Source organism: Nicotiana sylvestris, chromosome 5, assembly GCF_000393655.2.
Source record: "Nicotiana sylvestris chromosome 5, ASM39365v2, whole genome shotgun sequence".
Taxonomy (NCBI): Eukaryota; Viridiplantae; Streptophyta; class Magnoliopsida; order Solanales; family Solanaceae; genus Nicotiana; species Nicotiana sylvestris.
The window spans coordinates 57,690,588-57,716,601 of NC_091061.1; the positions used below are offsets into that span (position 1 = coordinate 57,690,588).

Below are 26,014 nucleotides of genomic sequence, written 5' to 3' on the forward strand. Positions count from 1 at the left end.
ATTAGCAATTAATAGAACAGAAATGTAGACATGCTTACAGTTCAAATAAAACTCAACAGTAATAGATGCAGCTGATCAGTGAAGATTTCAAAACTTAGAGATTTTATATAGGTACCAATGCACAACTAGCGTGATCAATGTTCCACGAACTCTATTCACAAGTGCTCAACCACTCGGTACTGTATATGGCCATCCGGCCCAGGGAAGATCCATCCTGGAATATATATTACTGACCGCAGTCATTTAGTACCAAGGACACAGGACGATCCAGCCTCTTAGAGAAGATCCATCTCTCGGTATAGTACTTCAGACAAGATCCATGTCCAGGGAAGATCCATCCCTCAATATAATCATCTACTGCGCCCACTAGGGGTGTAAAGACTCCGGATGGGCTTCTTTGACTCTAATAGCTATATCAATGGCAGCGAGGGGATGTCCAATATCATTGTTGCGGCGTGCAACCCGATCCCATACTGTCAATAAATATTCGGTTCTCGGCCTCACTCGGTCAATACTCTATAGTCTTACACACATGGGCTAAGATGTCATAATACAAGCCCGAACAATGACATGATATGTCAGATAGCAATAATCGAGACTGAGGCATGATATAATATGCATGAACAGGACTGAGTATAGAATATACATGAATCTAATGACATGATAGCAAGAAACAACCTCTCGGGTCTCAACGATGTTGGGGTGAAGCCTTAACATGATAACTATAATGATTTGCAGCTTATCAACTTAATCACATGATTATAACACATATATCAACATAAAAGGGTAGCTAAGCGGTGACATGGAATGATCCAGGACGCATTTCTCATGGTGCACGCCCACACGCCCGTCACTTGACCTCCACTCTAAAGTGCTCAACCACCCGGTACTGTATATGGCCATCTGGCACAGGGAATATCCATCTCGAAATATATATCACTGACCACAATCATTTAGTACCAAGGGCACAAGCCGATCCAGCCTCTTAGAGAAGATCCATCTCCCGGTATAGTACTTCAAACAAGATCCATGTCCAGGGAAGATCCATCCCTCAATATTATCATCTACTGTGCTCACTGGGGGTGTAAAGACTCCGGAGGGGCTTCTTTGAGCCCAAGAGCTATATCAATGGCAGCGAAGGCATGTTCAATATCATTGTTGCGGCGTGCAACCCGATCCTATACGGTCAATAAATATTCGGCTCTTGGCCTCACTCAGTCAATACTCTCCAGTCTCACACACATAGGCTAAGATGTCATAATACAAGCCCGAACAATGATATGATATGTCAGATAGCAATAATCGATACTGAGGAATGATATAATATGCATGAACAGGACTGAGTATAGAATATACATGAATCTAATGACATGATAGCAAGAAACGACCTCTCGGGTCTCAACGGTGTTGGCGTGAAGCCTTAACATGATAACTAACATGATTTGCAACTTATCAACTTAATCACATGATTACAACTTATATATCAACATAAAAGTGTAGCTAAGCGGTGCCATGGAATGATCCAGGCCGCATTTCTCATGGTGCACGCCCACACGCCTATCACTTGGCATAGCGTCACCTTCATAATAATAATAGAACATATCATTCGGGGTTTCGAACCAGCAGAACCAAGGTTGGAAGCGCTACTTACCTCAAGCCATGACAAAACTCTAGCCCGTGATGCCTTTCCCTCTCGAATCGGCCCCCAAATTCCTTGAATCTAACCAATGTCAGTTCATAACCATCAATATATGCTAAAGAAGTGAAACCCATACCAAATTAACCAAATTACAACACAAAATCCGAATTGACCAAACCCGACCCCCGGGCCCAAGTCTTGGAATTTGACAAATTTTACATCAACTGAATCCTTATCCTGCCACGAGTTCAGTCATACCAAAAGTACCAAATCAGACCTTAAATCGTCCCTTAAATCACCACTCAAAGCTCTCCAATTAACCAAGCCCTAACCCCCAATTTACCACATATTTTCTCCTAAATTTAATGCTAACAATAATAAAAATAATCATAATAACGACCTTAGGAACCAAGGACCTTACCTCAATGAATCCCTCTGAAAATCTCCCTTGAAATTGCTCCCAAAAGCTTCACCACAAATGAAATATTGAGAAAAATGGCCAAAAATCGCGAATGCAATCTTTTATACTTTCTGACCCAGGCTTTTAACACCTGCGATCCCTACACCGCACCTGCGGTACCGTATATGCGGCCCAAGCACAGTTGTTTGCCGTTAAAATAGTAATAACAATTAAATTTGTTTGTCGGACTCAAAAAATAAGTGATCTATTTTTATGCTAGTTTGTTAAGAAGTTGATGCTATGTATGTGAGACTTAGAAATGAAATGAGAGTTAAGGATGGGTGATAATCAAACCGTTAGGCCAATTATCGGGGCCTTGAGCTTGTCGATTCGGGGCCTTGAAGTCGATCTCAGAGCTTGAGTACGAGCTACCAAAGGCAATTAAAATGTGACTAACAGTTATAGTAAAATTAACGGAGGCTCTTTATGGCCAATGATAAGCAATAAATGATGAACAAATATGAAGATAATAAATGAAGCAATAGTATCTAAACAATGTGTTAGAGAGCAAATGGAATGTTCTTATATATTTCATGTGAAGAAACTGAAGCAACAGAGGAAAACAAAGTGTCATAGACCACCTTTATATAGGAGAGGAATCCCAACATAGTACAAAATACATTAATAACAAAGAAGTAGGGATGGGACAGGTAGCTAATGTCATGGTGCAGGTTCAGACTAGCCTCAGACAAGCCTGACAGATTTTATCGGCCCTTGCTGCAGTCCTTGGGAACTCCCCATATTTGTTGTGGTTGCGGCCAACATTATCCCTAGGTTGGGCGTCGATGAACCACGAGGGAGGAAACTCGGCCATAGCCTTATAGCCTCGAGGCTTCGAGATGATCTTCTGAAATGCCTTAATGACGAGAAATGGGACCCTTCGATTTCGCCGTATATAGATAGTCCCCGCGTTTCTTGGAGAGGAGCGATAAGAAAGGACCTTGACATCCGATTCTTCGGGCTTCCTATGATGACATCATACTGATGACGTCAACTCATGACGTAAGCCTTTGTGATAGCTGAGACGTCTCATGGACTTGTCTTTTTGGCATCATTCAATGCAGTGTCAATTCCCATTCTCCAAAGCGATAGTACCGCCGTCGATTCGGTTTTCAATAATGCATTGATTGTGCCTGTCAATTCGTCTTTTAAAGGTATTGATGGCATTGCTGGCCATACTATCTTCCCTATTAATGAGGGCCTTTCGATGCTATCTTCTTACCCAAGTGCCTTTTAATATCTATCCATCCTTTTCTCCTCACTATTTTCCATCATTGTTAACCACCATGTTTGGGGTTCATGGCCTTAAGGTTGCATGACAACTTTTTCATCGGCTGCATAATGGCCTTCTACCTAAAGCTTCCCCTTGCCGAATGAGATCATACTATCTTGTCGCTGTTGTTGTTGTTGATACGACTGTTACTGCTGTCGTTATTGGCTCGAGGTGATGATATAGGGGGTCGACTTCTTTCGATTTAGAAGGACGTTTGGACTCTACACCGCTGCTCGGGAGAGTGTTCGAACTATACACTACTGCTCACTCTTCTACCCTAGCCTGGTGTGGCACTTCATCCCTCGGGTTTTTTACCAAAGGATAAAGTGGCACATCCGGCCCTGAACTTGCACGGAACGATGTCTTGGAATGTGGACTCGAAGCGGCCATGCAAGTAGGGTTGATGCCCGCCGAATCTTCAATTTTTGGCTTTGGCAGTCTATGTCTCTTTTTTTTGCCTCTTGTGCATCACCTTCCTCTTCTTTGCCTTCCCCTTTTCCTCTTCTTCATCTTCTCACTCGGAGATATTATTCCGCGAGATCGAGATGGGAACCTTGAGGAGGTGGCCGTTGAAGGTATCATCGTCGAGGATTCATGTTCGAGGAGGTGGTGCTTGGAGATGCTGCTACCGGAGATGAACCTTCGAGAGTAGACTAGGTTTTAGGCTTTCACTACATGTGTACCCGTTTGTTTCTTTGTTTCTGTGTAAGGACCCCTCGTGGACTTTTGTAATCATGTGTAAGGACCCCTTGTGGGCTTTTGTAATTGAATGTTTATGAATACAAAGATGTTTCTTCAATTTTGTCTTCAATTCTTGCTATACTCCCTTTTATTTATGTTTACGGAGATTCTGAATGAACGACTCTATCGGTTAGTGCCTATATCAAACCCAGAAGCGAGTATTCTTTATGACTTTCGGTTGATAAAAATGGCTTCTCATGGAATCCTTTACCGTCCCTCGGGCCAAACCTGGATTGATCCGTTAAACTCGGTTCATCGGGATCCTTACTTTGAGTCGAATGGAAGTAGGGTTTCGAACCCCTAAACTGAGACTTAGCCTTTGGACCTTCGAGAGCAGTCCTCGAGTGAGGGTTGACTCGGGGCATTTGGGAACTTGTCTTGAAATTAATGTATGTAACCTTAAGGCCTTGTAGATAGGCCCCAGATGAGGGATTGCTCGGTTTTAGATGATATCCTGATATTGAAACCTTATGGACGGAGCTTGTAGCGCTTATTCTTTTTCTTGAGAGGAGCTTACGAAATCGGGTATCGCCTTGCAATGCTGTTAAAGGCTTCCTGGATCCTAACTTATTTTTTGAAGGAGGTCCTCGTGATCAGTACCATCTTAGGGTTTGTGATGATGCCAATGGTTCCCTGGGGCCTAACTTCTTTTAGATGGAGATCCTCGAGGTTTGGTACCACCTCGGGAATAGCGAAGGTGTTATGGGCTTCCTGGGGCCTAACCCTTTTCTGATGGAGGTCCTCAAGGTCGAGTACCACCTCAGGACTGGCGATGATAACATCGATTAGTGTTTCTAATTGGCTTCGATGCAAGTGGATCATTTCCGTTTATTCGATGTATAATTAGGATTGTCTCTGCTCTTTTGGAGATCCCACCATTATAAATAGTTGCCCTTCTCTTTCCGCGTCAAACCTTTCATTATTTTAGTACTAATATACTTGCACAGATTCCCGCTTTAGTTCTCCAATTTTACCATATCCATGACTGCTGCATTGGGGCCCGCTCGGCAGAGAGGGGAGAGCTCTGCCTCCAGTATTCAAGATCAACAAAATTATGCCTCGAAGATTATTTCTTCAATAGGAGAAGAGAATCTTGGGTTAGTGAGAAAGGACAGTGGATGGGGGGAAAAGGTAGTGTTACAGACGTTTTCCCCGGGCGAGGGCATCACGGATTGTGCCGATGGATTCTTGAATGTGTATACATACCTTTTCACAATGGGCCCCCTTGATAAGGTTGTTCTCGACTTCTGCTTTGAGTATCGGGTTACCATAACGCATATCCATCCGTTATTTTGGTGAACAGTATTGATGATGAGATTTTTTACGGTGAAGGCGGGGCTTGAATTTACTCTCAGTCATCTTATCAGGCTGTACCGGCCCTTTCACCATCGAGGTCTACTAACCTTGCGATGTTGATCGACCACGCCCATCATTGGTAATAATGAGGAAGATGGAGACCGGGAGTGGATGAGTTGCTTCATTTGAATGCGAACCGTTGACATTATCCCCATGGAGCTTATGTCATTCCCTGAGGAATGGAACTATACACGTAAGTGGTGCATTTCGTACCTTATCAGTTTTACATGTGATGAAAACTTGTTTCGTAACCGTGCCCTTTTTTCTTTTTCTGCAGCGGTTTCATGGGCGTCGGGCGACGTTCCTAATTTGCCGGATTGGATCCGAAAATTGGAAACCCACTTTACCTGTGATGAGCGCAAGTGGCGAGCTTTGTGTCAGGGCAGATGGGAAGCAAAACATCACGGTGAGTGCTGTACTATTCTTTCCTCTCCCTTCTTTCATTTGAAAAGGCATTTTCCCTTTATGCGTATTAAACTCGTTGTTGTAGGCATCAGAGAGCCTTCCAAGGCTATGCCGCGCTCTTCTGGTGAAGGAGAAGGATTTCCAGCCCCCAGGCTAAAGAACAACAACAACAAGCGAGAGATGCTTTTACAGGGCGATGGCACTCAAAGCAAGGAAAAACAGGACCGGGGCTTTGGAGCGGACACATTGTCCGATCTTGCCACGTCCGTGATTCTTGGTTCTGGAAAGAGGGTTTCAATGTTGTTGTCGCCTTACTTTTCCATCGACAATACTTTGGGAGATACTAGAAATCCGGGGTCGCATATACTGAGCGATCGTGCTTCGACTGGAGTCAGCTCTATTAGGGCTAAATGAACTGGATTGGTAGGTGTGCGCTTGTCCTTTGAGGAAGCCCAACGGCTTCACTTTGTGGTGAGTTTCGTCATAGGTCTTTTGAGCTTCGTGCCTTCCCTTCTTTATTGGGTTTTCTTCTGTAGCCATTCGACAAGTTTAAGTCCGGGCTGCTTCGTTGTGAATCCTGGATACGGAAACCTCTGGATGAGGAGACATCCCCTAGGCTCCTTTGTGATGAAAAGGAAGTCGAGTTGGTACACTTGCAGTATGAGGTGGGCCGGAGCTTGAATTACGAGAACCACCTGAAGGAGCAGGTAGTTTTCTATCCTAGGTGAGCATGCATTCCGCCCTCTTCGAGATGAAGTTGGCTGGGCCAGGGGTAAGCATGATAAGCTGAAAGCTCCGGCGGAGGCTCTGGCTTTAGAGGGAAAGGATGCTTTGGCTAAAGTTCCTGCTTTTTAGGCTTAACTCTACTTAGCTCACGACAACGCTTTGGTTCAGACATTAATGATTAAGAAGCTCGAGTTCGAGCTTTCAAAGGTTAGGGCTGAAATCATTGATGCCCGGGCTGAGGCCGCAATGAGCCGAACTAAGGCTAACCAGGAGATGGCAATCTACTCAAAGGATGCTGCTAGTGCTCAAGATGAGCTGAGAAGGTTCCTCAACCATTAAGAGAGGGTTGAAGAATACGCTCGCTGCAAATCCCGAAGAATGACCCTTAAGGAAATCCATGCTAGGGGATTTGCCCTCTCGAAAGAGTTGGCGCGAGCGAGGGAAAATGAGCGTGATGCTCGGTTGCTTTTGCCTGATGCAGAAGAAAGCGAAGATGAGGCAGGTAGGCCATAGCCCCTGGGGGCATAGATTCCGCCATCTATATGTAGCATTTCCATAGCATGTTTGTAGATGAAGATCACATTTTTCACATATGTGTATAAAACGAAAACCTTGTGGCTTTATTTTTTTTGCATCTCTTTCTTTCTTGAATTTGGTCAGGTGAATTGGTCTTTGAGTTGGTAGGACTCCTTATAGTCGTGATATGGCCCTGGGGCTCATCTGGCTGACCCGTAGGCTCTTACGTACTTTTTCTCTTAGGCATATTTAGGCCAACTATTTTGGGCTCAGTCCCCGAGTCGGGCATTGACTCGAGCTTATTTGACGTTCGAGTGGCTGAAATTTAGACTGGCGATAGTGACTTTTACGTTTTTGGTCAATGTGACCTTTTAATGTATGTGGTCTGGCGACGATGGCTCTTTCGCCTTGGGCTGATGCGGCCTTTTAGTGTAGTCTGGCGACAATGGCTCTTACACTTTCGTCGATATGACCTTTTTGTGTGGGCTGGCGACAACTACTCTTACGCTTTTGGTCGATGTGACCTTTTAGTGTGGGCTGGCGACAACTTCTTTTAGATTCAGTCTCCGAATCAGGTTACGACTCGAGCTCATTCGACCCTCAAGTTTTCATATTTGTGTGGGCTGGCGACAGTGGCTCTTATGCCTTGGGTCGAAACAACCTTTTATGTGTGTGGCCATGAGGCTCCTTAGGCTGGCGACAATGAATCTTACGTGTTTGGTCGATGCGACAATTTATGTTGGCTTTATTTTTCCCTCGATAAGCATTTTTGAAATAGTATTTGTCTGACTCTTCGACGACTTAGTAAAAAACCTCGATTGTGAGTCCTTATATGGCGATGATCGAGCACCTCAGGAGGTTTGGTTCAGAGGCTGAGTATCTCAAAGCCGATGTTTAGAAGCTGACATGGTGGAACTTTTTTGCTGTATCGAGGGTAGCCTGTTTAACTGGTTCTTTCCGAAGTAGATTTGAAGTAATTGAAGGCCTGTAATTTTGTAGCGACGGTCGAGCGTCCCTAAGTCGCGTTAGTTTGGCTGGTACAGCCTTGTGACCGGAGTCATTTGTGTTAGGCCGGAGCCTTTGAGTCCTGAGTGATATAGTTTCGACATCTATATCAAGGGTATGCCTTTTTAGGGGTCTTACAAGTTTGATATATAGCCGAAACTTTGATATCGGGTTTGTGCCTTTAGTAAGGTCTTACAAGTTTTACATGCCTTTGAGGTCTTATAATTTTGGATACTTGGTAAAAGTATGGTCTTACAGATATTGTCACTTGGTAGAAGTGTAGTTCATGCCTTGCTTGAGGTCTTATAGATATAGTTGCTGCCTTATGTAGGTTTACGACACTGAGTCTACCCGCTTGGGGTCTGAGGCCTCGGATTTTTTAATGAATAGCGATTGGAGATAGTCCCCGAGTCATCAAGGATACCGTGGCTCGAAAGTCGTTACTTGTAAATTTTGTATTGATTCATCAAGGGCATACAATTTTGGAGATCCCGACCCTGAGGTCGTGCTATTTTTGAGATTTTGACGCTAGTCCCCGAGTATTCGGGGCAATTTCGGCCTTGGAGACGTTTCATGATTTTAATGATTCCTCATTGAGGTCTTATGAGATTGGAGTACCAACCCGGAGGTCGTTCATGTGTCTCATTGTTGACGCCAGTCCCCGAGTGTTCGGGACGTTTTTAGCGGAGAAGTCGTTTTTGCGGAGGTGCCAAGCTTCTCCTGGAGTGTGAGATGCTTTGATAAAAGATATTCTTCAAATATTTGGTACAAGTGTACATGTTTTTGCTGTCGGGGTCCGGCTATACGAACACGATTTGTTCGATAGTTTGGCCCGGTACATCGTTTTCCTAGTGGGGCCCCATTTGGCGTTTCTTAGCTTTTCCGAGTGTATGACCTTCCGGGAAGATTCCCCCTAGTGTTCGAGGTCGATTGCAAAAAAAGCCTTGAACACTTGTTGGATCTTCCTTAAGTATCATATAAGTGTTGCCTCGTTAAAAACCTTGCCGGTAAAACCCTATTCGGGATAAAAGCTCGGTCGAAGGAAAAGAGTGCAACAAATGCTTTAAAACCTTAAGGTCTTCGAGCTGGTTTAGCGCTTTGACTACTTTGGTCGGGCGCCTGCATAAGGGTTAGTATGAAATACGCAATGAAAAGGGGATAGTTTTAGCTTTGTGTGGGATGTGTCAGTGATGTTTTGAGGACCGATATGTCCTACTTACTCGAGATGAGGACATGGTACGGTCCTTTACTTTGTTTAATAGGGCTTAATCGAAGGTGTAGTTTGATTACCCTTTGGCTTTTTTGCGGATGGAGGTATTGGTGCCGGTGCCACGTCGTGCACCACGAACATTTCCCTTGCCGCATGTTGTTCCCCGTAGATGGTTTTAATCCCATCTTTTGTCGGGAGTTTCATCATTTGGTGTAGAGTGGATGGTACTGCTCTCATGTAGTGTATCCACTATCGTCCAAACAAGGAGTTGTACCTCATGTCTCCTTCGATGACATGGAATTTGGCAATTTGGGTTATGCCGACCATAGTGACTGGGAGGGTGATTTCTCCTTTCGTTATTTCACTTGCCATGTTGAATCCGTTGAGGACTCTAGTGGCGGGCACAATTTTGTCAAGCAGTCCGAGCTGCTCTATCACCCTCGACCTGATAATGTTGGCCAAGCCACCTGGATCCACGAGTACACGTTTTATTTGTAAAGAATTTATGAGGAAAGAGATTATCAGTGCGTCATTATGAAGTTGAGACAAGGTCTCGATGTCCTCTTCGCTGAATGTGAGGGTATCCTCGGGGATATATCCCCGGGTTCGCTTTTCTCTGGTGATGAATATTTTTATCCTTCTCATCACGGGTTCCTACGGGGCATTGACGCCTCCCAAGATCATGTGGATGATATGTTGTGGCTCATTTGTTTTGTTCTTCTTGGCCGTCTCTCTTTCTCGGAACTGATTTTCGGCTCGGTTGCAGAGGAATTCCCAGAGGTGTCCTTTGTTAAGTAGTCGAGCTACCTCTTCTTGGAGTTGGTAGCATTCCTTGGTCCTGTGGTCGTGCGTGTTGTGAAAGTCGCACACTAAGTTATGATTCCTTTGTGAAAGATCTGATTGTACATGCCTAGGCCACCTGGCGTCTCTGATTTTTCTGATGGTGAACATGAAGTCCGATACATCGACATTGAAGTTTTATTCTAATAAGTGTGGTGCCCCTGTTGGCCCTGCGTTCCTATCAAATCTTGCTCTGTTAATGAGTTCTCGCGAATCCTGTCCTCGGTCTATCCTTCGATCATTGCGATGTGGGTTGTGCCTCGGGGCTTTCCTTCTATCTTCGATGTATGGTTGATATATTTCTTTGTTTGGCTTTGGCTCCTTCGCCAAGAGCCTGCTTGGATATACTGAGACCGAGTGGGATCCCAGGTGGTCGTCCTCGACCCTGATTTTTGACTGGTGTCGGTTGTGGACGTACGACCAGGTCACGACGGAATATTCGACCAGACAGACTCGATCTCGTCGTCCTTTATATAGTTGCCCTTAACTGCCTAAGTGTAGGCAGTAATGTGTTCAATAGGTTCTGAGGTCCCGTCGTACTTTGGGATTTCTGGCATTCTGAACTTTTTTGGAATGGGTTTTGGGTCCGCTTCCTCGGGGAACGACCTTTGTATGAACTTCTTCGAATCCATACCTTTCAGGGCGGGGGGTGTGCCCAAAATTTTGTCAACCCTGGAGTTGTAGGTTTCAACCTTTTTGTTGTTGGCTTCTATCATTTTCTCGCCCGATTCGATCCTTTTGGTGAGGTCCTCGAGCATTTTCACAATGATAGGGTCGGTCATCGACCCGTTATTGCTCGATCTCTCCAGTCCCTGTTCGGCTAAGGGAGCTGTCCCCGGTGCTATCGTGCTGGGAGTTTTATGGTGACTTTGTAGCTAGGCAATAGCTAGTTGTTGTGCTTGTAACATTTCAAAATAACATGAAGTCTAACCTCACGCTCTTCCCTGGTTAGGGTTTTCTGAGCTTCATGTGGATCTCCCTAACGCACGCTCCTATCAGTATGCGAGCTTATATCGACCCGTTGGGCGTCGCGTGAGACCGCGACCATGAGGGTTAGTTCTGGCATATTCCTAGGGTTTTGTGGTGGCACACCAATACCTGAAACATCCACACCGCTTTCTCCGTGGTCCTCAAGATTGTTGTTTTCACCTCCATTCACCGAGTTAGACATTTTTACCTGAAATTGAAGATCTTGGACAAGAAAAAATGTGAAATATAAATTGCGTTGTGTAGCTAAACCAACAAGAAAATAATCACTAATATTTTTAGCCCCACGGTGGGCACCAAACTATTTACTGTGAAAATGGTAATAACAATTAAATTTGTTTATGGGAAAAATACGTGATCTATTTTTATGCTAGTTTGCTAAGCAGTTTATGCTATGCATGTGAGACTTAGAAAAGAAATGAGAGTTAAGGATGTGCGATAATCAAACCGTTAGGCCAATTATCAGGGCCTCGAGCTTGTAAATTCGTGGCCTCGAGGTCGATCCCGAAGCTTGACTACGAGCTACCGAAGGCAATTGAAATGTGACTAACAGTTATAGCAAAATTAACAGGTGCTTTTTATGGCCAATGATAAGCAATACATGATGAACAAATATGAAGATAATAAATGAAGCAATAATATCTAAAGAATGTGTTAGAGAGAAAATGGAATGTTCTTGTATATTTCATGTGAAGCAACTGAAGCAACATAGCAAAACAAAGTGTCATAGACCTCCTTTATATAGGAGGGGAATCCCAACATAATACAAAATACATTAATGACAAAGAAGTAGGATGGGACAACTAGCTAATGTCATGCTGCAGGTTCAGACTAGCATGATAGATTTTATCGGCCCTGGTTGTACTCCTTGGGAACTCCCCATATCTGTTGTGGTCATGTCCAACGTTATCCCTAGGTTGGACGTCGACGAACCACGAGGGAAGAAACTCGGCCACAACCTTGTAGCCTTGAGGCTTAGAGATGATCTTCTGAAATGCCTTAATGACGAGAAATAGGACCCTCTGATTTCGATGTATACAACCGCATCTGCGGATTCCACTTAAAATCCAACTTTCGCATCTGTGCTTCACATTTCGCATCTGCGGTCTCGCAAGTGCGACCACCCATCCACACATGCGCTTCAACCCCTCAAGCTAATTTTTGCATCTGCGGCTAACCTTTTGCTTCTGCGGTCCCCAAGCCTCAGATGCGGTTATGACAGCAAGAATAAACTTCAACTGCCAAACTCAACTCCAAAATCTCTCGTCAACCATCCGAAATCACCCCGAGGCCCCCGGGACCTCAACCAAAAGTACGAATAAGTCATATACCACTATCGAAACTTATACCAATCTTGAAAACATCTCAAAAAACAACATCGAATCAACCAAATAACATCGGATTCAAACCTAAAGTTCGAAAAATCTTCCGAATTTCGCTTTTGATCAAAAAGTCTACCAAATCACGTCCGAATGACCTGAAATTTTGCACACACATCCCAATTGACCTAACAGACCTACTGCAACTCCGAAAATTCCATTCAGACCCCTATATCCAAATCTCACCTATCAACCGAAAAATGCCAAAATTCCAATTTCACCAATCCAAGCCTAAATCTACTCCGTGTCACGCCCCAAAATCTCAAGAGCGCGACCTGCGCTCAATCGAGTAAACCAGACTAAGCAACCCTATTAGGTTTCATTCTACCCAAACTAGTTCATGAATAAAGAGGAGATGAACTCCAGTAATCTTACTTTGTAAATATTTCATTAACAACTTCCATTTTATTTACATTAGCAGTTTCAACCATAATATCCAAAACATTACAATTTTTTTTATAGTTATGATGATGAAAAATATATTTGTCAAATATCAATACTTCTAATTTAATTTCCAATATCAAACACCACCCACAACCTCTCTACGAAGCCTCTAAATACAACTGAAGAGTAATATGGAAATGTCAGCAACAAGGCTCTGGCTATACCTCAAAATACAAAGTACATGATAAACAACGATACCGGACCCCAAAATGAAGTAGGGCTCACCAAGTCATCTAAAAGGAAGATTCATCACTAGTTGCAACCAACACGGCCTGCTATGGAACCACCTACATCCATATAAAGATGTAGCGCCCCCGGCAAAAGGAACTTTAGTGTCGTCGAATAGCACTAGTATGTATAACTAAACACCATCTCATTCGAAAGAACAACCATACAGGAACAAAGAAATAATAAGGATTAAACAAAAGCTTTAAACAAACACCACATCATCAAATAAAAGGAATCACATAGCTTTCACATAATATCCATACCTTTAGGTTGGGACATTTCATACTGTTACACCATCATTCACAATACCACCGCCTTCTTGCGCGGAGTCCGATCACAACCCAATCGGCTAGGTTGCTTCATTTGAGACATGTACCTCAGTCACAATTTCATTCTCACTTTTCGATTTCAATATCAGCACAATACCACCATGTGTGCGGCATGGCGTCCAATCATGGCCCGATATATCATCTCATTTCAATCTTTACTTCACATATATCAGTTCATCGGCACTTGGGGCCACAATTATCACATCATACTTGGCACTAGGCCACATTTCATAATTCGAGCTCCTTACCCCCACATTTCACATCAATATCAATTTCAATTACAACCCATTCAATCCAAGATGTCAAGTACACATGAGAGGAATCATGAATCATGGGCATATACAATATTTCATAAATCATAGACCTCAAGTTCATTAGCATTGGAATGTTAAAAAAAAATGATTCTTCAAAAATGGAGGGGACACACTAAACCACCAGTATTCGAGGTGGATTGTAAAAGAAATCTTGAGCACTTGTTGAGTCTCTTTCAGGCGCCGTATGGCCGTTGCCTCGTTAAAAACCTTGCCGGTAAAACCCTCATAGGGATAAAATCCGACCGAAGGAAAAAAGTGCAACGGGTGCTCGAGGATGTTCTCGAAATTTTAGATCGGATGCCCTAGAAATAATATCGTTTTAGCATTGATATGTTCCAGTTGCTTGGAAGTTGTTCGCCCTCTATTGTGCCGAGCTTGTAAGACCCTTTGCCGACTACTCCGATGATGCGGTACGGTCCTTCCCAATTTTGGCCCATCTTTCCTTCATTGGGGTTTCGGGTGTTAAGGGTGACTTTCCTTAGAACCAAGTACCCAACTCTAAAATATCGGAGGTTTGTTCTCCTATTATAATATCTTTCGATCCTTTGCTTTTGGGTGGCCATTCGGACCATCGAGGCTTCCCATCTTTCATCCAGCAGTTTGAGGGCCATTGTCATGGCCTCGTTGTTCGAGCTCTCAGTGGCATGCCGGAATCTGGCGCTCGGCAACCCGACCTCCACTAGTATCAAAGCCTCGCTACCGTATACTAGAGAGAAAGGTGTTTCCCCTGTGCTCGATTTTGAAGTTGTTCGGTATACCCACAGTACCTCCGGAAATATTTCTCTCCACTTTTCTTTGGCACTTTCCAGTTTCTTTTTTAAGTTTTGGATAATGGTTTTGTTTGTGGACTCGGCCTGGCCGTTCGCACACGGGTGGTAGGGCGTCGATAGGTTTCTCTTGATTATGTGATCCTCAAGGAATTGTGTTACCTTCCTCCCAATGAATTGCTTCCCTTTATCACATTTTATCACGGAAGGAATCCCGAATCGGCACATGATGTGGTCCCAGATGAAGCTGATGACTTCTTTTTCTATTATCTTTTCGAAGGCTTGCGCTTCCACCCATTTGGAGAAATAGTCAGTCATAAATAATATAAATCTAGCCTTACCTGGTGCCGTTGGCAAGGGTCCAACGATGTCCATCCCCCAGTTTATGAACGGCCATGGCGATAAGACCGAGTGCAGCTGTTCACCGGTTTGGTGAATCATCGGCGCGAATCTCTGGCATTTATCGCACTTCCGGACGAATTCTTTGGTGTCCTTTTCCATGTTCTCCCTATAGTAGCTTGCTCTGATTACCTTTCGAATTAAAGCATCGGCACCGGAATGATTTCCGCAGATGCCTTCGTGAATTTCTCGGAGTACATAATCTATATCCCCTTACCCCAGCCATACTGCTAGGGGGCCATCAAAAGTTCTTCTGTACAAAGTCTTGTTTTCATCGAGCGACAATCGGGTTGCTTTGGTTCGCAAGGCCCTTGATTCCTTTGGATCCTCGGGCAATTTTCCATCTTTCAAATAATCAATATATTTATTTCTCCAGTCCCATGTTAGACTGGTGGAATTAATCTCTGCATGACCATCCTCGATTACTGATTTAGATAGCTGAACGACAGGCCCGGGGAGTAGGGCGTCTTCTTCGACAAATGATCCCTGGTTTGCGAGGGCATCGACCTTGCTATTCTTCTCTCGAGGTACATGGACTAAAGTCCATTCTTTGAAGCGACGTAATGTGACTAGGAGTTTTTCCAAATATCTCTGCATCCTGTCTTCTCGGACCTCGTAGCTCCCATTCACCTAGCTTACTACCAGGAGTGAATCGCATTTTGCTTCAATGATCTCGACTCCCAAGCTTTGGGCCAATTCTAAACTTGAAATCATAGCCTCTTACTCAGCCTCGTTGTTAGTCAATTTTGCAGTTTTTATGGATTGCCTGATTATGCCGCCCGTAGGTGGCTTTAGCATTATACCTAGTCCGGAACCTTTCACGTTTGTGGTGCCATTAGTGAACAGGGTCGATACCCCAGAAGACGTGCCTGATTTCAGTAAAAGTTCCTTTTCTACCTTGGGCACGAGGGAGAGTGAGAAATCAGCCACAGAGTCTGCCAGAATCTAGGACTTGATGGTTGTTCGAGGTTGATACTCGATATCATACCCCCCAAGTTTGATAGCCCATTTGGCCAATCGACCCGATAATTCGGGTTTGTGCAATATGCTCCGGAGGGGGTATGTCGTTAGAACACAAATATGATGGCATTGAAAATAGGGTTCCAATTTTCGCGATGCACTTATTAACGCAAGAGCCAATTTTTCGAGGTATGGATACCTAGTTTCAGCATCCCCTAGGGTTCGGCTTACGTAATAAACAGAGAATTGCATTACTTGCTCTTCTCGAACTAGAATGCCGCTTACCGCTATCTTGGATATGGCTAGGTATAGATATAGCGTTTCATCCACCTTTGGTGTGTGAAACAGAGGTGGGCTAGTCAAATATCGCTTTAGCTCTTCTAAGGCACGTTGGCACTTTGGAGTCCATTCAAAGTTGTTCTTTCTTTTGAGTAAGGAGAAGAAATGATGGCTCCTATCGGATGATCTAGATATGAATCTGTCCAGAGCCGCTATCCGACCTGTTAGCCATTGCATGGCCTTTACATTGTTTACCACCATGATTTCTTCGATGGCCTTGATTTTATCGGGGTTAATCTCGATCCCCTGTTTGATACCATAAAGCATAAGAATTTGCTCGAACCTATTCTGAAGGCACATTTCTCGGGGTTGAGCTTCATGTTGTAACTTTTGAGGATGTCGAATATTTCCTGCAAATGAGTTAAATGGTCCTCTACATGCAGGGACTTAACTAGCATTTCGTCAATATAAACTTTAATAGATTTGCTTATTTGACTCTAAAACATTTTTTAACTAGACGCTGGCATGTAGCCCCTGCGTTTTTCAGTCTGAAAGGCATTACATTGTAACAGTAGGTACCATACTTTGTGATGAACGAGGTCTTCTCCATGTCTTCGGCATTCATCTGAATTTGATTTTACCCCGAATAGGCATCGAGAAAGGTGAGGGTCTCGTGGCGGGCCGTAGCATCGATCAAATGATCGATGTTAGGAAATGGGAACGAATCCTTGGGACACGCCTTATTTAAATCTTTATAGTCTACGCTCATTCTTAACTTATTTCCCTTTTTAGGTACCACTACTACATTAGCCATCCACTCGGGGTACTTTACCTCCCTACCCTATTTTAAGGAGTTTCATTACCTCATCCTTGATGAATGCGTATTTTATCTCGGACTGGGTCTTCTTTTTTGCTTCACCGGTTTAAACTTAGGGTCGACACTCAGTCGGTGGGAGGTTATTTCCGGCGGGATACTTATCATGTCTAAGTGGGACCATGTGAAACAGTCGATATTATCGATAAAAAGATTGAATAAAATTTTTCTTGAGTTAGGGGGTTAATCTCTTTCCTAGATATACCTTACGATCGGGGAGGTGCTCGATCAAAACAGCTTGCTCCAGATCTTCGATCGTCGATTTCGTTACATCCAACTCTTCGAAGGCAACGAATGTTCGAGTAGCGAGGAAATCTTCTTCGTAATCCTCGGGGGTCTGTATGTTCCCATACACGTCCGAGGTCGGGAGTACAGGGGTCAACTCCTCCTGGTAAATCGCGAACATTTCTTTCGCTGCACGTTGTTCTCCATATATGGTCATTATGTCGTCCTTTGTAGTAGTTTTAATCATCTGGTGCAGGGTTGACGGTACTTCCCTCATGTTGTGTATCCACGGCCTGCCAAGCAATGCATTATACCATATGTCTCCATTGATGACTTGAAACTTAGTGTTCTGAACCGTGCCAGACATGTCGACTGGGAGGGTGATTTCTCCTTTTGATACTTCGCTGGTCATGTTGAAGCCGTGGAGGACCCCGGAGGCGGGTATGATCTGGTCGAGTAAGCCAAGCTGCTTTGCTATCCCTGACTTGATCACGTTGGCCAAGATGCCTGGATCCACGAGCATACGTTTAACTCGGACACTTTTTAAAAGAAATGAGATTACTAGCGTGTCGTTGTGTGGTTCTGTCAAGGTCTCGAGATCTTCGCTAAACACGAGGGTGTCTTCGGCCACGCGGTCTCGGATTGGCCTTTCTATTAAGGCAGATATTTTTGTCTTCTTGATCATGGGCCCATAGGGAATGTCGGTCCCTCCAATAATCATATGAATGACGAGCTGAGGGATCTCTTTTGGTGCCCAGGCTGGAACATCCACAACACTTTCTCCCCGGTCTTCCAAGTAGTTGTTTTCATCTCTATATGAAGAGTTAGGCATTTCAACCTGAAATTTGAAGATCTTGGACAAGAACAGGTGTGAAAGATAACTTGCGTTGTGTGACAAAACCAGCAAGAAAATAATCACTATTATTTTTAGCCCCATAGTTGGCGCCAAACTATTTACCGTGGAAATAGTAATAACAATTAAATTTTTTGATGGGACTCAAAAAATACATGATCTATTTTTATGCAAGTTTGTTAAGCAGTTGATGCTAAGTATATGAGATTTAGAGATGAAATAAATTTAAGAAGAGAGCTATAATCAAACTGATTGATTGGTTATTCGGGGCCTCGAGATCGATCTCGGAACTCGATTATGAGCTATTGAAAGGCAGTATCTATGTGACTAACAGTTATAATAAAATCAATGGAGGCTCTTTATGGCCAATGATAAGCAATAAATGAAGAACAAGTGTGAAGACAATAAATGGAAACAATAATATTGAGAGAATGTGCTAGAGAGCAAAGAGAATGGTCTTGTATATTGCGTGTGGAGTAGCTGAAGCAACAGTGTGCCATAAAATGATTGGGATCCCCTTTATATAGGAGGGAAATCCCAACATAGTACAAAATACAGTAATGATAAAGGAGTAGGGATGGGACAGATCGACATGATGTCTTGACGCCCTGAGTTGGGTTTAGAATAGTCTTCTAGGCTCTGTCAGTCTTGGCTAAGTGCCTTGGGAACCCCCCTCATCTCTAATATAGTCGTTGGTCTGCACTTCCCCAAGGTCGGGCCCTAACGGTCCTCGATAGCGAACCTAGACATCGGTCTCGAACCTTGAGAAGCATATTCGCGGGGCATCATAATGACGGCGAAATTAGATCCCCTAAGTTTACCGTATACACTCATGTTTACCTCCACATGTACATAAGCAGATAAGCAACATTTCTCAAACAACTGATTTTAAATAAGTACAGAAAGCCTAGGAACATGATATCTAGATGAACATCACAAAACAGAATATGCAGTGTTTGTTTTAAGGTAAGTAGTAGGGTCCTAACCAGCTTGCCTAGTGGTTTTACAGCCTAATAATCCTTGATAATTTCACACATAAACAGAACCGGCTTCAAAGTGATTTCACGTCCTAAGGCTTGCCTAACTATGTATATGCAGTCACAATTTTGGGAAACAGTTTGAAGTTCTTTATCCTATAGGTATGTTTTCCGTTGATGTTTAACAAGACATTGTATGAAGTTCCAGTTTTAATATGATAATTACTCTATGGACATGAATTCTATCTTTAATGAGTGAAACTGCTATTAGTTCTTATTAGACACGCATACTGACTGAGCAAGTGTGACAACGAACTAAACCTACATGCATGATTTCTAAAAAGATGGCTTTGAATATATGCTGCAACGAAAGTTGAACCTTAGCTATTTTAGTCCCTATAGACATGGTGTCTAATCATGTAAAGCAAAGTAGGCAGAACTTATTTCAATCAAAGCAAACCCTATAAGCATGTTATCTAACAAATACATTTCGACCAAAATAAACCCTATAGCCATGTTATCTACCCAGCTTTGCCCACAGTACCATATAACTACCCTCCCTTTTGACTAGTAACTCCAATATCTGTTTACATTTAATTATTACAGACCAATGATTGAATAGAAATTACATAGATAGATTATAAATTAAGCTATAGGGAGCTTGAAGTAGGCCCAAAGCAAATCCTAGTGTACCACTCCTTCACTAGTTTCAAATGCCCAAGATTCATTGCCACATTTGTGTCCGGGTGTGTCAGAGTTCCATAAGGACCTCAAGGATCCTGGGCAGTACTCACACCCAGACTTTCTCAAATAAAGACTAATTATGTGCATGATGGAAGAGCTAGCCCTAATATACCAGAGTTCAGAGAGTTCTCAGGGACCTCTTAGTAGTACACATAATAGAGGGGCAGGACTTAATAACCCAAGAATAAGTAAGAGTGCTTGACATGATTTGAAAAAGTTTTGGTAAACAGTATAGAGAGGATTCTTAGAGATGAATAGATTTTCTAAAAAAACAGTACTAATTTGGAGGTAAAACAGCTTGAGAAAAGTATGAAAAAACACTTTTAAGTCAAACACAAATCATAGAACAACCATATTCAGAAACACTTGGCAAGCAGGTTCCAAACAAGGAGAGAGGGGTTGGGGACACATAGAATACACCTTAGTGTATAGTGGAGCACATAAACAATAGGGTGCATAGAATTCTCAAGGGGTTCTTCAGAACTAGTAGGTTAGCTATAAGGTAGGTCATTGAGACATAGAACAAGGATCACAGTAAAGCCACATTGAAAACACATGAACACTGGATAGAACCAACAACACAACTAGAGTTACCTAAGGGACTAGATGATTTAGCATGAGCAAAACAGAATGGGCAAGAACTTAAATGGACAGGCTAGGCAAATATCAACAAGTAGACATAGTGTAGGCATGCTGATCAAAATAATATTTAAACATGATAGGTAAACAATAGACATGCCAGCATAATTTAGACAAACTAATCATATATGGAACCAGACAATATTAGGCATGTTAGATAAACAGTAAACAAGCAAGTAAGTTGAGACATGCTAATCACATATTGAACAAGGTATATTAGGCATGCTAGATAGATAGTAAACAGGAGCAGGAATTAACTCAGGACTGATGGACTAAGGCAATAATGAAACTCATAAGGTTTAGGTTCTAAAATTTAATCAGAGGCATACCAATTAGGGAAAGAGAACACAAGATGTAAGATATGTGTTGTGCAATTTCCAGCCTTTGCTTACAACTGGCAAGACTAACGAAAATCATAAGTAGCAGAAAGAATAGAGAGCTTTTAGAGTGTAAGAGTAGTGATGAACTAATGTTCGTGTCTTTAAGAAGTTAAATAAGAGAGTTTATATAGTAGTTCAAGAGTAGAGCAAATAAGGTAAAGTAATCAATAATCAGCAATTAAGGGATCTCAAAATCAATCACACAAAGAGGTTCAGCATACTCTTCCCCTTAATTAAGGGCAATTAGCCAACGGTAATAACAAGAACTAGTTAAGGCAAGAGGTTCAAATCAGACAGAGTAAAGAAGTAAAGAAGCGGAGGCCTTATTAAGGAAGGGAGTTCAAATCAAACCAAATAAAGAACTTCAAAATAAAATAATCAAGGGTTTAATTAAGGAAAGAATCAGTAAATATACAACAATCATATAAGGCAAGAACGACTAATTAAGGTCATAAACATGGAAATAATCAAGAATCATGCAAACGAATTTTTTAACCGAGCAAATCACTCAACAATTCTGGAAAGAACATATCAATTCGCATAAACAAAATAGGCTAAGTAAAACTTTTATGAACACAGAGAAATTAGACGGAAAATAATTCTAAAAAAAACTAATTTGAAAACACTTAAAGAAGGAAAACAACCATGGAAAACTTGAAAGCACGTCAACCCACAGAGATTCGAACAACAGAAATCATAGAAATCGAAACATGAAGTAGCGTAGTGTTTAAAAATCGGTTAGTAGTAGAGAAGTAAAAAACCTAAAAGAATAGCCATGGAAGTTTGAAAATACGTCAGATACCCATAGGTTCAACCAACAAACAACAAGAAAAATAAACCCTTATATAACAAAATGTTCAAAAATTGATTAATCAGTAAAGAAATAAAGGAGCCTTAAGGAAAAAACAATGACGAACTCAAATTGGTACAGATCTACAAGGATCTGGACGGATTCAAGTCTGAATGCTAAGTTTTGAAGAAAAGAGAAATGGTAAAAGAGAATCTGGCATTTGAATCAAAGATTTGAGTCGTGAAACTTTGATAGAAATCACTCACAGGCCATAGACAGACTCTTGAAAAGTTTTAAACGAGATCACGACCAAATCTCTTCGAGGTCCTTCCACAAAACAACACAATCGAGCAACCAGGGGTAATAGGAGACAAGTAGAGGCCTCGTACAGCCATGGGAATCCATAGATCGAGTAGGAATCAAAGATATTAGAACTGGTTTTGGGTAGCGGCGATTAGGGTTAGGGCTTAGTCTCAGAGAGAACCAGAGAGGAGAGGGTTTCAGGGGCGGCTGTATGGAGGAAATAATTTAAGGTTAGGGGTCATTAGGAATAAAAAAGGAAAGTCTTAATGTGGACCGTTGATCTAAAGGATCAACGACCACGATTTGTTGGGATTTTGGGTCGGGTAGGTGTCTCTAGCATTGGGCTGGGTGGTTTTTGGGCCTGGTTTAATTGAATTGGGATTGGGGGGTTGAAATTGGGCTGACTTAGTAGGCTAGGTCCGAAAAAATAAAGGAATAAAAAGGCTATTTGTTGAATACCCAAGTATTTGAATAAAAAATTATTTTATAAAATAATTAATCAATAAATAAAAAATAATAATTTTTATGCACAAAGGTGCTTTAGAATAATTATTCTATATTTTAAAAATATAATGGACCAATTTCTGGTAAAATATTGCAGTGATATATGCATGGGTTATAATTGCAAGGTTATTGCAATTATAGCCAAAAGGTGTCAATTTGGATATTTATGAAATAATTTAGACTCAATAGGACTGTAAATAGTAATATTAAATCAAGAAATATTTTAAAATATTTGTGATGCAATTTGTAATTATTTGTATGGATAAAATACTGAGATAAATTAATTTAAAAAATATAAAAATATGGAAAAATACCAATTGATGCTAATGTATGATTTTGAAGATATATATATATATATATATATATATGCATTTTAAATTTTATAGGAAAATATTGGGTATCAACAGTCGGCCACTACGGAGGAGTGGGCCATCTTGGAGGAGTGTTTCCCGCTCAATGCTTATGCTCAACAGCTGGTTGGGCTTAGCGATGGCCAACGACTCCCAGAGGATAAGGATGTCAACACGTTAGAGCAGTTTGAGGTCGAGCCAAAGCAGTTCGAAGAGGATAATGATGATGATGTTGAGGAGGGAGCAGAGGATGAAGAGTGGACAACTACATATGAGGCCTTCGAAGATGAAGGCGATGACCGATCAGTGAGTTTTTCTTTGTAGTTTGTAGTTTAATGTGTTTAAACATCACGACGATTGTTGTTACATTTATGAGTAGCTAATTGTCTATTCTAAGGTTTGATGAAACTGACTGGAGGATGATTTTCTACTACATTTAATATAGATTTGCCTTTGATTTTTTCTCGACTTGTTCAACTATATTTTCATTGTTGTTAATTGAAAAGCTCTCAATTAATTGTGCATATTTAGTGCATATATTGCCCAAGAGAGAGTATACATTTAGGTAGTTGTTGAACAAACCACTCCTAAAGTATTTGAGAGATCAATACAAAGGGTTTAAACACAGTAATAGAGATGACAAAACCCTGGAATAATTGTAGTAAGCGGTGAATTCGTTCCAACTAGCGTAGTTTGAGATAATACGTCTAGTAAATTATGCTAGTTACTCGAGAGAGAGAGCTACCATTCCCAAAGTACTCACGATCGGTAGAGAATACTTAGGCGAATTTGTAAGAAACGTGGTGGGGGAGATTCCGACAATAGGGAAAATCATAATCGTAGACTTTTCCAAATCTCGTCCACAATATTTCCTCTGTTAGTTATAGATTACTGCATTTTAATTGCTTTACTCTTAGTTAGTAAATATTTAAATCATTTTTTCATATTTCTGAAGGTTGATTAGTTGAATTCGTGCGAATCAAATAATTGTAATTAATAGGCTAATTCCCTGCGGGATTCAATTCCGAACTTGTAAACCGGATTATATTTGCAACGACCGCTAGACCTATTAGGCGGCATAGTTGGGCGTGATCAGCTTTGCATTTGCATATCCTGTCCTCATCGCAAATGCAACACATTTGTCGCAAATACGAACTACCTAATTTCCTGACACTATTCGCATTTACGACCCAGGTATCGCAATTGCGACACCTGAGACCCCCTGCTAGGATCACAATTGTGATGTTGGGGCTCGTAATTTTGACAACTAAGGTATCAGCACACTAGTAGTTCCTACTTCAGTCCAGACCATTCTACGACACGTCCAAAACTCATCTGAGCCCTCGGGGCTCCAAACCAAACATCCACACAAGTTTGAAAATATCATTCGAACTCGTTCGCTCGATCAAAACATAAAAAATAACATCTGGAACTACCAAAACGCATGAACTTCAAAGTAAAGTTCTGAACTTCTAGAATAACAACTAAGCGTCTGAATCGTATCAAATCAACTCAAAATGATATCAAATTTTGCAGACCAGTTCTAAATAGTATAATGGACCTATTCCAAGTCCCAAAATCCAATTTAGAACCCGATACCCAAAAGTCAACTTACGGTCAAACTTCTAAACTTCGAATTGCTAATTTTCAACAAAACAACCTATGAACTACTGAATTGGATTCCGGGCATATGCCGAATTTCAAAATCATAATACGAAACTACCGGAGCCATCAAAATACCATTTCGGGGTCATTTTTACAATAGTCAAAGTTTGGTCAATATTTCTAACTAAGCTTCTAAGTCAACAACCAAAGGATCTACATCAACCCAAAATCTTCCTGGAATGAAACCAATAAACCACGTAAGTCATAAAACCATAAACACATATTTGTGTAGCATCAAAACAGAAAATGGGGTACAATTACACAAAACGAGAGAGAGAGAAAGAGAGAGAATTGAAACGTATACATATGCGCTAACGATGGAAGATAGCAACTACGAAGCTTCTCAATGTTTCATGTATATAGAGTTCCATGTACATGTGTGGAAGTCTCATTATTAAAGCAACAATATTATTCTACATTCAACAATTCTAATATGACGTAAATTATATATATATATATATATATATATATATAGTACAGTGAATGACCAAATTTTAGGTGTTAAGAAAACCTAGTCCTATTATATTTTTTATTGGTTTCCCACCCAGTGTCCAATACCCAAATTGGAGCCCGACTATATCCGAATTCACGCTGTGTAGGACTCCATTCGGGGAGAAGCGCTCCTTACTAAGGATTTTTCTCTACCCAGGGCTCGAATTCGAGACCTTTGGTTAAAGGAAGAGCAGTCACATCCACTGCACCATATCAAAACAGTCAAAACGGGACGATTCGACTAGAGAACCAATAAGAAAATTACCGGTAGCATCAATTCCACTAGTCACTTTCTTGAAATTTAAGTTTCATTTTTAGTATTGCTTTTTCCAGCAAATGATTTTACAACTGTATACTTCTTGAAATTAATAAAATTAGTTTTTTCGTAATATATATATTGAAACAAATCACTTCTAAGTTTGTTTGATAACTAGAGATTAGGTAAAGGCTTGAAATTATCCTTAGGGGAAGGTGTTACGCACCCTCAGGATCCACTAGTGTGGTTCCCGGCCAGATAGTTTTTTGTGAATTTGTGCAATTTAGCAAACAAACAGGTATAGGCACAAATAGTAGGGGATTTAAACACATAAGAGTTTGAAAATAGTTAGAATGCGGATTTCGAAAGAAAGAGTTACAGTTCTACAAATACTAGAAAATATAAAAGAGGAAAAAAGGGGAGGAGGGTCTTAGGTTTATTTATAATATGGATCACATCAATGTGATACCTGGTATGACAATCCTCAGAAGAGGGGATACACGTGGTATTAGCACACCGATCATCATATCCATATCTACCCTTCCCACCTCATGAAGGTATTAAAGCGTGGATTGGTCTCGACCTCTATTACATGTTGTTACCCGCCCTTTCCTATCAGTCCCGGAGGAATTTAGGACTACTATTCCTAAAGAGGAGGGATATTAGGCTGACTTTAGGTTTCAAAAGGTGAAAAATCCAAGGCGA

At 41.7% G+C, this 26,014-nt stretch overlaps 1 protein-coding gene across 1 annotated transcript in view; it reads left to right on the forward strand.

The window, feature by feature from the left end:
• The first annotated feature begins 6,978 nt into the window (after window positions 1–6,978).
• Window positions 6,979–26,014, forward strand: part of LOC138868698 (uncharacterized) — a 29,051-nt gene continuing 10,015 nt past the window's right edge. The window contains exons 1-3 of the mRNA XM_070146265.1: window positions 6,979–7,102; window positions 7,261–7,280; window positions 22,954–23,202. Of these exons, the coding sequence (XP_070002366.1) occupies window positions 6,979–7,102; window positions 7,261–7,280; window positions 22,954–23,202 (393 nt within the window). The remainder of the gene's footprint in view (window positions 7,103–7,260; window positions 7,281–22,953; window positions 23,203–26,014) is intronic.